Below are 14,498 nucleotides of genomic sequence, written 5' to 3'. Positions count from 1 at the left end.
CTGGAAAAGTGTGTATTCATACTTCTGAGATGTTTCATCATTAATTACCTTATTTTGACTTTTTCTGACATATTTGGATCATTTCAGTCTTTGTACACTTATATATAGGTGTGAATCCATGTGCTCATATGTCTCTAATAACAGAAGAGACAGCAAAATGTGACTTCCTTCTGTGCTTTTTTTCTTCCAGTTTATTGATGGTCGGCTATCAAAATTAAATGCAGGAAGAGGATTCTCGGATGTTTTTGAAGAAGAAATCACGGCAGGAGGCTTTGGTGGAGGTATAGGATTAATTTGAGTGTATTCATTGATGCTTCTTCTTTGGCAGCTGTTCAATATGATGAAGTCCTTACGATGTCCTGTAAATTTCACAAGTCACCAATTTTGTTACTGTTTCATTGTTTCCATTCATTCTTGGATTTAGCCTGTAACAAATGACTGTTGGGACACTTACTAATATGTATCAAGTTATAGCAGTATAGTAAATGAAGATATTTTGGTTTAATCCGGTAAAATAATACTTAATTTTCAGTGTATGATGAAATATCACTATATTACTTACATTTTTTATTGCACATTTTAATAATATGGTACATTCTGTCAACCGTCTTTTTAAAATTTTGAAATTTATGCTGCAGATCTTTGCTAGTTATGTTTTCCATAAACTTCTTTTTTCACGTCATTATTTCTGTAGTGCAGAAATTGGAGTGATTTCCCACATTTTTAGACAAATTTTATTTCTTCCACTTGCTCTAAAAAAGAGGAATTTTTTTCATATTTATATGTCATGTGAGAAGGGACAATGGAATTTTACCACCTCAACATAAATATTAGTCCTTATGTGATTTCCTTATGTTCACTGACAATTCTTACAACAATTTTCACATTAGCTGGCTTACAAAGTTAACCCCTATAGAACAGTGCATGCTTATTCCATTCCTCATTATTAAAGGATTGTCGGGTGGTTTCCTGTTAAAACATTTAGTACAGCTCAATTGTTATATATGCATGACAGCAGAAATGCTATTTTATGGTCAGTCTTGAAAGTAGTTTAGAAGCACCAGTCTCCCCACCAAGAAATCATCAAGTGATGCAGAGCCATCTTCACCTTCTGCAAAACACCTTTTTTATACTAAGAGTATTTAAATGCTTTTGTTCAAGATTTTCAGTGCCTTCTCCTGCCCTCTGTGTCTTGTGCTATGATCTAGCACATAATTTGTGCTTTTTTTTTCTTGATTAACGTGGGGTTAGTTATAAAGAGATTTACTTCTTTTCTGCCTTTTTAGGATAACATGCTTCTCTGTAAACAGATTTTAGGCATTGAGCATCCATTATTCAGATAGGTGATGTCAGTATTCAGAGTTTGCTTGCTGACTGCAGTTAGGGGGTCAGGAGGTTGCAATAAAACTGCAATAGAAGTTAGATAAAGCGTGTTTCTGGCTGTGTTCTGGCAGCCTGTGAACCACGTCTCACCTGGCTCTGCTCAGGAGGGAATGCTCAGCTTTGCTAGCAGTTCTCGGTTAGATGGCACTGCGTGTGTACTTTTCAAGTCAGACAAGCTGTATATTGCCAGGCTGTGGACAAATGGCTTAGGGCACATATTCAGTATTTACATAACTGCTGTCTCATTATCATTATGAAGTGCAGGGCTAACAATATGTATGCAATTAAAGGTGACATTTTGTGAGGCTAATGGTGTAGAAGTATGATCTTTTTTCAGAGTTAACTCCCACCAACTTTATCAGGAAGACCAAGGTTTTAAACAAACAGGTGAAACCCAGCCTTCAGAAATGTCACAGAAAGTTAGTGTTAGCTATTAAGTTAGCTATTAAGTTAGTACAAGCTATTAAAAGGACAGGTGAACATATTCTTAGCTATAGAGCGCGTTATTTAAAAATTACTGAATCAAGTGAAAAATGTTTAAGTAATATTTTTAATTTCTTTTTTTCCAGCACAGAAAATTAAACTGGAAATTGGAGAATAGATGTAGATTTAATTAGTTTTTATGATTTCCCCCCTTCCCCCCCCCAGTAAAGTAGTCAAAAAGAATACAAAAAGGAATTTGTCAGCCTTCTCCGTTACAGTTCTCACTTAGAATTTTATTTTCCACATATATACATAAACTATACATGTAACAGAAGTATTAGTTCTCAAGAGTTTTATGTAACTTTCAATACAAGAATATAGTGATGCAAGGCTTAGCACTTGTATTTCTTGTAGAATGTATCCATTAAATAATTTGTAATCACATGGATTTTACTAGTTGGTCTAATGCGAATCGTGATAGTATAAGGAAAACTGAAATCCTTTGAACCTCTCTTTTAATAATAATTTATTTCAAGTAGTCAGCATTTTCTTACTAGTTTTAGGAAGTTAACTGTAGATGGGGGTATGCAGTGTTACTATGGCCTTTGCTGTAGATGAGTATCTGTATTCTTCATTGCCTTCCCTAAAGTCTTTCTACACAACCAGAAGGCAATTTAACTTCTTATTGATTTTCTGTGAACTCATTTACTGACTCTAGTAGTTGCATTAGTCATAAGCTGTGACAGAGAAAGCTCAGATGTGGAAGAAGTCACTGTTAAGGACATCACAAGCCAGATGCTGTAGGAATATAGTTTATAAGAATCTGAAATTATAAAATGTCATGTTAGAGAAAGTACTTATGATTCATTGAAATTCCATTAATGCACTAGCAGTGGTTAAATGTCACCTTGTTACATGTTATTTGTATACTACTTTCTATGGTGGTTCCAGGGAGCCAGATCAAAGATGTAAAAAATGAGCCGTAGAATCATAGAATAGTTAGGGTTGGAAAGGACCTTAAGATCATCTAGTTCCACCCACCCTGCCATGGGCAGGGACACCTTACGCTAAATCATATCACCCAAGGCCTCGTCCAGCCTGGTCTTGAGCACTGCCAGGGATGGAGCATTCACAACCTCCCTGAGCAGCCTATGTTTGCTTTAGGTTGTGCTTTGTTGTTCATACTGGAGATAGGAGCATCATCATCGTTATCAGGCTCTCTCCTTTCTAAGCGACTATTGCTTTCACTCGCACCATCATTCCTGAGAGTTTGGCTGTCTTTAAATTGTTTCTAAAGAATTTACTGGAGTGGGTGAAAGTGCCTGATATGAGTATAAACAGCTCAATTTTTCACCTCATTGCGAAACTTGAGATTACCTTTTGCAATGATCCAGTTAGTTCCTAGCCATGTTCTAGGAGAATGTTTTGGCTTCCCACTAGCCACTGTAGTAATTCCACCCAGGCCTTAGTTAATTGATTATTGCAAGGCTTAAGAAGTTTTGTGAATTCCTGTTAAAGGTCTGTAACGTCAAGGATATATCAGTATGATCTTTTCAAAACAGATAAACTCTCTGCAACTTCAGCGTTCTTGTCTCATCTCGTCTGGGGTTAGAAAGAGCTCCCAGTACTGGAGTCCTCGGGTGACTGATGTATTCTAAAACTTACTCAGGGATCAGGGATGCAATCTTTGGTGTTCAACAGGAAATAGTATTCATTTCTTCATCAAGTGCTCAGTAGAATTGAACACTTTATAGCCAGCTTAGTAGCACTGTAGTCCTCAGTAGTTCTACAAAAGCCAGTAGCTCTCACTTGCCTTTTAGAAATTTTCCTTTGTGAAAGAAAGTAGATACGATTAATAATTAAAAAGGCCTTTTTCCTGCACAGGAATGTATGGTTGTGCCATAATCCTTAAGACTTTTCTCTCCTTCTTTTTCCTTGGGATGGTACCATCTACAGTCCATGTAGGTTTTGTACTTGAAAGTTTGCTCAGTGGGATCATTATGCTTGAATTCAGTTCATTATATCTTGTTCTTTCATTGGAGACGTGTTTTTCTTTTAAGACTTTTTAGCAGAATATTATAGTTATTATAGTTTTAATTTATCTTTCTACTTCAATCAGAATTAAAAACTCTGTTCAGTGAAAAGAAATTGAAAGCATGAAATAAGAAATACTTACTTTTTTTCTTGTTGTACACATTCTTATCTTTACATTCCTTGTCTGTCTGGAAAGAATGAAATTAATGAATAATCCTCTAAGGGAATTTTTTATGCAGATTGTGAGGAGGCTTGAAACATTTAAAGTTTTGAATGCACATTTAATTGTGTTATATTTTACACTTCTATTTCAGGAAATTCAAGATCTTATCAACAGTGGATGCACACAGTGAAGGTATAAGCTTGGTTAAGTAATTATACTGGCTATCCTTTTCTCTAAATCTTTGTACTTTTACATACATATATGTAATGGTAAAAGTTTGTTTATTTGCAAGGCAATGTAAGTGCATTCTATAATAAATGTCATGCGTATGGTTTCTGCAATATTTCTTTCTTTTTTTGAAGATTTGGGTTTTTTTTTTGTAAGAAGCAAGCAGCCCCATACACAAAACAAACGCCCAAACCCAAATGTTTTTTCAGTCTGTATAGTCAGGGAACACTGCTGTTTCACGTTACATACCCTTACTGTGAATTAGGTGTGACAGCAGAATTTGATGCAAAGTTTATCACTTCTAGTAAATAGCAGTTTTGTTGAAATGGATTTGTGCAGTTTGGCTAGCAGAAGACCCTTGGTATAACCTTGTTATTCTGCAGGATTACTAAAATATATTATTTTAGAGTAAGAGAATTCTTGTGTGATTAAATGAGAGAGTCCTTTCTGTCAGGTCAAAGTATTTTTAAGTTGCATAATAAATACGGTAGGAAAGCATGAAAAATAGCCGTAACTTCTGAATTGATTTTGAAATAGTTACAATGAATGAAGAATGAAAATACATCATTCTGTTAGAATGCATTGATAAATGTGTCAGCTGTGATAATGATGTACTGTAACCCTTGTGTAGCTGCAGACAGCAGGTTGGGGAGCAAACACAGCTGTGGTTATTCTTACTGATTTAAAAAGACGGTTATTTCTCCAAAGTACATTATTTTTCCTTGCTCTTGTCTTAAGGTTGACTTATGTTAAAATATTACTGAAGTACATCTTTTGTGTTTTTCAGAAAGGCGGTGCACTGATCAACACAGCAATGACCAAAGCCACTCCGGCTGTGAAAACAGCATATAAATTTGTAAGATCTTCTATTTCAAATAAATAATAAATAAAAATACTGCAAATTCCTACAACCTCTCATTCTTCCTGAATAGTTAAAAACCTTAGCATTTTATAAATCTATTGCAGAAAAACACTTCAGCCCGCAAAAAGTTTTGGCTTCATTTATTTTCTCATATAGCACTAGGATTTAGAGTTGATTCAGTCTCCCAGATAGATTATATGCAAAAACAGAGATTTTCAAAGCATCAGTGTGCTGGTTTTGTTTCAATTATACTATATGCTAGAAGCTTATTTGAATATCATTTAGATATTTGATACACAGCTGTAAATTCTTCCTAACCTAGTGACAACATGATTGAAATATGGACTCTGAAAATAGAAATTCTCATTTACACAGCACAGGCATTAATGTGAGTGTAAAACATTTTGTAAATATTACATTTATATGTAATATAAATACAGTGTTATCGTATATAGTTACATAGTCTATAGCATTAACATGATGTAGAGATCTCTGCTCAGAAGACATATAGTTCATGCTAGACAAATGGAGTCCTGGCTTAAACAGATGCAATTTCACTTTGGCACGAAGTGCTGCACTATTGAAAAGATGTGGTAAAGCATTGATAATATGTGCAGCAAGTCTCTTCTATCATCTCTCTTTTAAAGATGATACTAGCATACACATTTTTAGCTGGATTTAGTGCTTATACTTTTGAGCTTAAAAGATCTTGTTTTCAAAGACTGTCTAACCAATAAAGCATGTGACATTATATGGTACTATGCAGTATGGGAAAACAGCAGTAGTGTCAAATGAAGTGGGAAGTATTTTAAGGTTTCATTTTTAGTATATGGGAAAAGACTGTAGGCTTCCTTTTCGCTTTTCAAAATGTTTCACTAGTTGGATGCATAATAAGTAGTCCTGAATAAATCAGTACATCAATCTGAGTAAGTGTATTTTAAGTAAAGTTTTCAAACAGAAGTTTTAATTTTACATCAGTTGAAAAACACAGCAGTCATGGAGAAAAATAGGTAAATAAATTAAATACATTTCATATTCATGGATTCATTTATAATTAAAAAAATGGTTCATTAACAGGTTATCTGCAAATTATTCTTTTTCAAATTACACTAGCTTAGGCTGTGGTCGGATGGTCTTCTCCCAGCCTTCAATTTTGATAATTATGTCCTTAATAATAAAGGTTCTTCAGAGTGAACTTCTGTGTATGCCAGGAAACATTGGTAGTTTTTGTAAGGATCTGTGTATATAAGGTATTCAAATTTATACTCCATTTAGGATTTTATGCTATTGCCCTTTATAGTGCCTTCTACTAGAGAAATGAAATAGGCATTTCTTAATTGCTAGATAACTGACTGGTAGCCTTGAGTAATGTGCTTGGTACCATTCCTCAGTTAGAGCAAAGCCCTCCAAAATTCATCCAAATGCTGTGAGCATGATCTAGAAAGTTTAAAGTGTCTCTCAGTTTAGCATCTGCTACATGGCACCCCATTGTGCTGTTATTGAGCTTATAGATGTATGATTTAGAGATCAAAAAGTCTCTCTGACCTCTAGATTCGAGAAAATGATTTTCTGAAATCCTATGTATAGAAACACACAGAAAAAATAGGTGTCTTCCAGATATTTATGCCCTTAAATGTATTTTTTAAAGTCATATTTTCAAGACAGCCTTGAAGACTTTCGTAGTTTTTTTCCTGTGTGCATATAACAAATACACCTTTTTCTTCTGTTAGGGTTAGGGGCTTTGGTGCTTTGCCCCACCCCACCCACCTTTTTCTTTTTTTTTTCCTACCCCTTCTCTCTCCTATTTTTTTCAATATTTTTAAATGTAAGTACACAATATTCTGTATTGATAATTCATTTCTCTATGCTTGGCTGTTTTCTATGCAACAGTGCTCTTTGGCTGCCTATTTTAATACAGACAGAATTCTCCCCTAAGTAACAGCACTACACTGTTCAGCAACACTGGGCAAAATCTCCATCTGCATAAGAAATCATTTCTCTTAAGATTGATGTTGCCCTGCAAGTTGCCAGACTGGAACACTGTAACAGTCATCTTAAAAATCTTAACAGTTTTCCAGCATGCCTTACTGCTAAATGCCCCTTTAAATTTAAAGGACAATTTCAAATAAAGGAGTACATGACCATTTTTAGCCTGACCTTAGTAATACTGGAGAATTTTTGTGTATGTATGTTTTCACAGCATTGGGAGGCATGTACTGGAAAAAAATCCTTAATATACAGGCAAGGCATAAATATAAAAAACATACTGACAATACATGTATGAAATTAGTGATAAAGATTATTGCCCTTCTTTATATCACAGGGTATTGTTTAAAAAAAAAAGGTAAAATTAGTATGGCGTCATAAAGCGTGTACAGCCAGCATTTTGCAGAGCTACTTAAGTCCATTTATTTTTCTAGGCAAAATATCAGGCAAGGCAAGGAATAAAAGAAGTGAAGAGTAAGTTAAAACACAAGGTACGTAGTACACTTTTTACTTTCTCACATTGATTCCTGTATCAGTTTGAAGCTTATACTTTACAAATCACATGAGATTTGTGTTTTTAATGACTTTTGAAATATGCTTAGCCCTTTGTTCAACAATACATTTTTCATAACGAGCCCTCTGGCAACTATCTGTCATTCTATGCATCCACTGAATAATCTCTTTATTGTTTGCATATTTTATCATGGAACAACAGAGGTCTTCAAAGATACATTAACAGGATGTATGTTTTCATAAAGTTGATTGCTTTGATATCACAATCGAAGCCTTTGCTTCAAGCTGAGAATTTGAGAGGGGAGCGTCTTACAGTGCAATGTATTTCAGAAAGTGTAGTTGTTCTTTTTGGTTCCGTAAGATAGGTGAACAATGGCAACGTTTAAAAATGAAGGAATAATTTTTTATTTTGTAAAAGTAGCCTTGCAAAAAAATCAGAAAAGACGTTTTTTGGCATTTTGCGGCTGCTTTTCCTATTGAAAATTTTGTTTCCACATGAGATTTTTCTGTAGGGAGAATAATCTGGTTTTTAGATATATCTTATGCTATTTTAAGAAAACTTTCAAAAATATTTCCTAGACATTTGAACAATTCATCTTTTAAATGACAGTGTTGACAATTCAGCTTCTTGAAAAGCTAAATTTGATTTTCTTACTACAGATGGTATTTTCATGACAGTAATAGATTGTGGCAAGATAATTTTGGATGCATTCTGCATGCATAATATGGAGGGTACTTTGCAGATAATGATTATAAATAAAGGAATTTAAATCTGTTTTGTTGCATAGGAGAGTGAGGAAGAGTATGGAACTTGCTGTGCTGGTGCAGTACGGACTGCTCCTGTCTACACACTGCATTGTGAGAAAAGAGCAAACTCTGAAAAACGAAGGCTGGCACAGGTAAGGCACCCGAAACTCCTGTTCTTATCCACATACATATGAGGAAGATTTTTGCCACCTAATAGTAATTCATCAGTGAATCTGTTTAAGGTTATTTTACTGTCTGTGCTTGGCTGGTGATTAACAGACCTTATAGAAATACTGCTGTACTGCTGAATAGAGGAAAAATGCTGTTCGTATTTTATCCCTGTTGAGAGGGGAAAACCTGGGAGATGTGTAAGAGATTTAATTCTTAAATGCTGTTTTTGATAAAGGCTTCTCACAGAAAATAGATTCTGGTCTATTCATAGATCTATGTCAGGCTATCTTTTTTTGTTTCTTATAGGGGGGCACATTCATTTTGTATTTATAATAAATTGATTTTGCAGTCACATGGCCTTTATCCTTACTTAGATAGTTATGATTTGTTATTTTATTAATAAATCAGCTAGATATTTCGGTGCATATCTCTTGTCCTTTTGTTCTGTGAACCTTTCTATTCTTGATTTGAAGTAACAGGTGTAGCATCTCAACTTTGGCAAGTGTTTTCATGTCTTTGGATTCACGTTGACAGTTTTATTTCATAAAATATTTTTTTTAACACATTTTTCTGGGAATAAATGCCTGCATATGTACATGTTTTAATGTGTGGGTGTATATTTTATATTGTTATTGCATGTTTTTAATACATATAATTAATGTTTATACGTGGATTTTTAATGCGTCTTCCTCATATGGGAATTAAGTATAGAAATTCAGTCCAGCGGATCTAACAACACTTTGTTTTATACTTGAGATATTGCAATGATAAAAATCTGAATTTTCTACTTAATCAATTTGATTTTTAATCAGGTTTTATGCATAACAAGTATGAAAATTTAACATAGAATTGTTGCAGATTATTGCTAAATTATGTTAAAATTGCACATTAGTATTAGGTCATCATTTTTAGTAGGCTTATTTATGATACAAAGACTAGACTTTCTGCTTTGATTATTTAGGTAGGTTTCACTTTGTACGTGTTTTTGTGATTTTAAACTCTGTGCCCTCAGTATACTTTTATGTACGTACTTTTATGTATGGGAGCTGTGGTGCTGGAATTCTTTTGAGAATTTGTGTACAGTAGATTTTCTTCACTGAGTATGAGAAGAGAAGATACACAAATCTAAATGCATGAGTACAGAGCTCTAACGTTAATAACATGAATAGTTCTGCAAATATTTGTTACTAATAGGTAATTGTCTTCTTAATACATAGCAACTTCCCCCACCCAAATAATTTGATTGTGTGATATACTAAAAAGCTTTTAATGAATTCTAAGCCAACATTCACAGATTAGTGTAGGTGATTTTACAGTTGTATGTATCTGTGCAAATATGTAACACAAATGTATCCTTGTAGTCAGTGAATTTTTAGAGTCTGCTTTTATTAACGAAATCTGCAATAATTTGCTGATATGGTAGTGCTGCATATAGTTAGGTACAGGAGTCCAGGGATGTGAAGGAATATTATTTACCTTGGTACAATTAAACATTTCTTTTGAAGGCCTGTGATTGGACAGAACAATTTAACTTCTGTATGCTTTTGTGTTCATACAGCTGTATATGACTAAATCCTTTAATATCATTGTTGCTGTTTCTACCAGTCATCTTTTAGTTTTGAAAACAAGGCAGGAGTGCATATCAGTCCATAGTTTTGTTTTCATATATACATATACACATGCATGTTTATGTATGTGTATACATATGTAGGGTTTATTTACTAACAAAGCTTGTAACTAATAGCCCTGCAGTTTTGCCCTGCTGAAGGTCCTGTGTGTTCTCCCCGGCTCTTGTCCCAAATGTCACATGAGCCCACTGAGAAGGAAGGAGCAAATGGTGGTCACTTCCCAAGAAATCTGCTCTCACATAGTCTTCTTCACCTCTCACTCATCCTATTCCCACTTCCTTCTCCTTCCCAAAAGCAAAGAAACCAAAATGTTTCTAAAAAGGAAGTCTGCTATTCCTAGTCTTGTTTGGGGTTTTTTGTTGTTTTTCTTGTTAAGTATGTGAATAGGATAACATAAATGTAAGTTCTTCATGAATAAGTGGTGATACTAAACTTGACATCCAAATTAAAATATATATTTGAATTCACAAGTGCATGTGTATGAGAGAGAGTGTTCTAGTACTAAATCTGCCATTTAGAAGTGAATTTCACAGGTGGCTGCTGTTCTCAGGTTTAATCCTTTTCTCTGTAATTCTTTATCCTACAAATGAACCTCTCCACCTAGATTTCTAATTATGGTGCCCATGAGCATCTGTAGCAGTATAAGGACAGTGCTGATGTGCGGTTTGTGCATTTTGGTGTATATTTAAGGTAATAATGAGATAGTAAATTGCAATATCAGTGTATTTGAATTTACCCCAAAATGTAAACAAAAACAAACAAAAGAGATTGCTTTTAATGGTCATCTTGCTTTCAAACAAGGGCCACCTCTGCACTTCATTACTATTCTCTTCCATACTGAAACATTTAGAAACTTGTAAATATAAAGAATTTGGTATAGTATTTTGTCATGTTATATGCAGGCGTTAAGCTTTTCATTCTCTACTTCTTAGAAACATCCATAAATACTAATAGTTAACGAGATGCTGTAAAACATTTACTTCAAAACATGGTGTGATATGAAATTTTGCTTTGCTGTAAAAGATTATTTTAATAATTGATACATAGTAGGATTTTGGGGTCTGGGAGGATGTTTCCTTTACAATAGGAAGTGAATCTGCTTTTACTCCAACAAATAGCAGTTTATTTGTGGGTCTGCTAATTGGTACGGTTATTTCCTGTTTTGTTGATGAGGCCTTAATAAATGTCAAGGGTACAGCCATGAAGATCTCCCAATTAGGCTTTGCGTTTGTAAAACCCAACCCCTTTGCTTTTGTGTGAAGATGACAGTTCCAACTGCAGCCTCAGCCTAACAGGGCTCAAGGGAAGGGATACTTCTCTGTTTTTATTGAAAACAAGGCCAGTTTGGCCCAGGGAGAATACCAGCACTGGTCACAGTGCAGAGCCATTTTTACAATGAATATTTACTAAGCTTTATCACTGCTGTCATAGTGGATTTATTGTTGTTTTTTTTTTTCTTTTTTTTCCCCAGATTAGCGATAGACTTTGAAAAAATTTAACAGTAAATCAGAACAATTTATAGCATGTAAAATAGCTGCCAAGGCCTAATCAGAGGGTAAATAATTGTGTTATTGCAAACTGTAGCGATCAGCTAGCCCTCCTATCATTTTCATTTCAAAAGTGTTTCCTAAAGAAAAGAAATAACAGGAGTGCCATCATACGTGCCTGTGTGCCTGCGCATGTGCGCACACACAATTAATCTTTGCCTAAGATGAATTGTTCTATCTCCGTAATATTCATTTGAGCTTGCTCTTGCTTAGGTTAGCTGTTCTAGGCTTTTTATATGGGTGCGAGCTTAACTGTATTGCAAGTCAACATTAACAGATGGATTGCCCTAAGCAAGGGAAAACCACAACACAAAATCTAGTGAAAGTGGAGGACTGAAGCTTTTTATTGTTAAGCCTTATTAAAACCTTGGCATGTGCACTGCTGTTAACTGTTTCATGCCTAGATCTAATAATACATCTCTCCTACATTAATTAGGAATTAGCACCTGAATTTTTTTAAATGAAAATTAATGCAAGGATGAGATTGTTTCAGCTCATCTTGCAGTATCTTGCCAACGATATAACTGACTTCATTTAACTATTGATGAGGAGGGTATGGCAGTGCACATATTAGACTACTGCACATTCCGTTTCTGCCTAATCTATTTTAATTCTGTTTCATTATAAGCTCCCAGGTGATGCAGTTTTCTTGGTAGACAGGGGCCTAGATGTAGTGAGGACTCTATAAAATTGTTCCAATTTAATGTATTATTAAAAAGTAAGCATGTTTATTATAGGTCTGGATAGAATTCCAGGAAGATCTGTTTGACTTCATGAATATGATCTTTGTGATTTTACTGTTGTATCAGGTGATAGGGAAGCTTATAAAAAATGGAGAATTTCAGGATGTCAATAGTCCTAATGTATTCAGTGGCTAATGAAACATTCTTGAAGATTTGCAGAATACCAAATAAGAGCTACCAGTTCAGTTTATAATTAGTAAGATAGCAATGCCCCCTTGTCTCTAAGGAAGTATATGTAATACCTGTACCTTTAGGCTTGCACTACCTTGCAGCTGTAATGGAAACAAGGTTTGGTTTCAAAGTGTGGACTTACCAGGAATCCCTGTGTGTCAGCAGTGCTTTTAAAAGTTTGTATATAGAAGAAAACAAGTGAGCTACTTCCCATGACTATGCAGGATCTAAATACAGTGCCTAAGAATGTTTTAGAAATACTTTTGCATAAGCAAATAAAAGCCAAGTTAGACTAAACTTTTTCCTTGATATTTTCAAACAGAATTATCATATTTATTCTGTTTTTGAAAGCTTATTGCAAATGCAGCTCTTAAACTTTTACTGAAGTGTATCCTAGTAACTAGACAATATATAATTCAGCTGACAGTAGGTATACTTGGCTTCTGTTCAACAAAGATAGCAAGTGTCAGGCAGGAGGATGTGTTCAGAATAACCTTACGAGTGCCTGGATTTATCAATACCCCTGCAATGGCCAGTAAAATGAATGACATAATAATTAGCTACAAAAGGCATCCAATAACTGATTACCCTCCTAATCTGAAAAAAAAGTGGTGAGAGTGGGCTATTCTGAAGACACTTTTTTTCCTGGGAAGATGAGGGGAGAGGGAATTCTTGTGATACTGCAGTGTTAAATATACATATTCTGTGACTGGAACCCCTGTAACAAAAAACCCCACAAAATAAACAAACAAACAAAACCAAACCCACAGACAACTCCACAATATCTTCAGAAACATAAAAACTCTGATCAAGGGCATTTACCTGTATTTGGATTCAGATAATGTGCTTAAGATCACATCTATGCCTCGCATCCACAGATAGTACTGGTTATATAGCTGGAGGTACTTTCACTAACTAAAATATTACAAATTGACAGATGTCATAAACAGCAAGAAGTAGTTTTTAATATGAATCCTGTTTTGTTTCTTTAAAATGTAGGCTTGAAGTAAGCTTTGGTTTATTAGTAAATTCTGTTTCTTTAGATAACCTGTTATAATTTGAAAATATTATAGATTACATTATCTTCCTTTAATTTAGAGAAAAATCTTTTGTCTTGGTGTGTCAAGTAAGATCTCTTCATTCCACAAAACAGTCAGATTTCCTTTTAATTAAAAATGAAAAAGCTAGGCAGCAAAAATTCAAATTGTAGATTACGAGAGTGCCCTCTCGTGGCTATGGTACCTTTCCAAAATAGTACGGGCACACATGCATCCTTTGCCTTGTAAAAACCTTGCTTTTTACAACAGAACCCCTCTTAGAAATTAAGCAGTACTTCCTTTCTTTTTATTTTTTTTTCTTTCTTAATGGAAAGATTGGATTTTGTGCAATTTAAGCATTTAGATGCTTTCAGGTAGCATGCATAATACTGTCTTCAGGAATATACGCTTCTAAGGAGAGGTATAATTACAAGATGGCTCAAACTTTCTCCCTCCCCCCTCGATAGTAGATACAGCCTCTAAACAGTGACAGTGACTGATCTGAATTTAGTCCGTGAACACAATTAAAGAAAAAAGACTCAGTGTAAGTTTGTAAAGCTTGTTTGGTTTGTTTTAATTCAGTGTGGTTTTAGGTAAGCTCTCCTCTTCTCTGCCTGATCTCTTCTCACCACTGTTTTAAGCAAGGGACTGTTGCAAGTTTCTGCAGAAGACTTCTGTTTGCTCTGCACCCATAAACTAGTGTAAACCTTGTGGCTGCCTCTTCTTTGAGTTTTGCAGTAGGCAACATTTGAGAAATCTCTCCACTAATTACCATGACACCAATTAAAAAAAAAAAAAAAGCACGATAGGGTGCTGGTCAGGAAATCACTCTGGAATTTTTTGTTACCCTTTGGGCATTTCA

At 34.7% G+C, this 14,498-nt stretch overlaps 1 protein-coding gene across 3 annotated transcripts in view; it reads left to right on the top strand.

Annotated features, from left to right (window-relative positions):
- DENND1B (DENN domain containing 1B) overlaps positions 1 to 14,498 on the top strand; it is a 158,264-nt gene that overhangs the window by 133,568 nt on the left and 10,198 nt on the right. For all 3 annotated transcript variants that reach the window (XM_061465561.1, XM_061465562.1, XM_061465563.1), the window contains 5 exons: positions 191 to 281; positions 4,155 to 4,195; positions 5,019 to 5,087; positions 7,514 to 7,570; positions 8,381 to 8,491. In XM_061465561.1, coding sequence (XP_061321545.1) covers positions 191 to 281; positions 4,155 to 4,195; positions 5,019 to 5,087; positions 7,514 to 7,570; positions 8,381 to 8,491 — 369 coding nt within the window. The remainder of the gene's footprint in view (positions 1 to 190; positions 282 to 4,154; positions 4,196 to 5,018; positions 5,088 to 7,513; positions 7,571 to 8,380; positions 8,492 to 14,498) is intronic.

Source organism: Pezoporus flaviventris, unplaced genomic scaffold (assembly GCF_033815535.1).
Source record: "Pezoporus flaviventris isolate CSIRO_AGI_PZ_B2104156 unplaced genomic scaffold, CSIRO_AGI_Pfla_v1 ptg000040l, whole genome shotgun sequence".
NCBI lineage: Eukaryota > Metazoa > Chordata > Aves > Psittaciformes > Psittacidae > Pezoporus > Pezoporus flaviventris.
The sequence above is the reverse complement of the archived record's forward strand: the minus strand, read 5'-3'. Positions and strand labels throughout refer to the sequence as shown.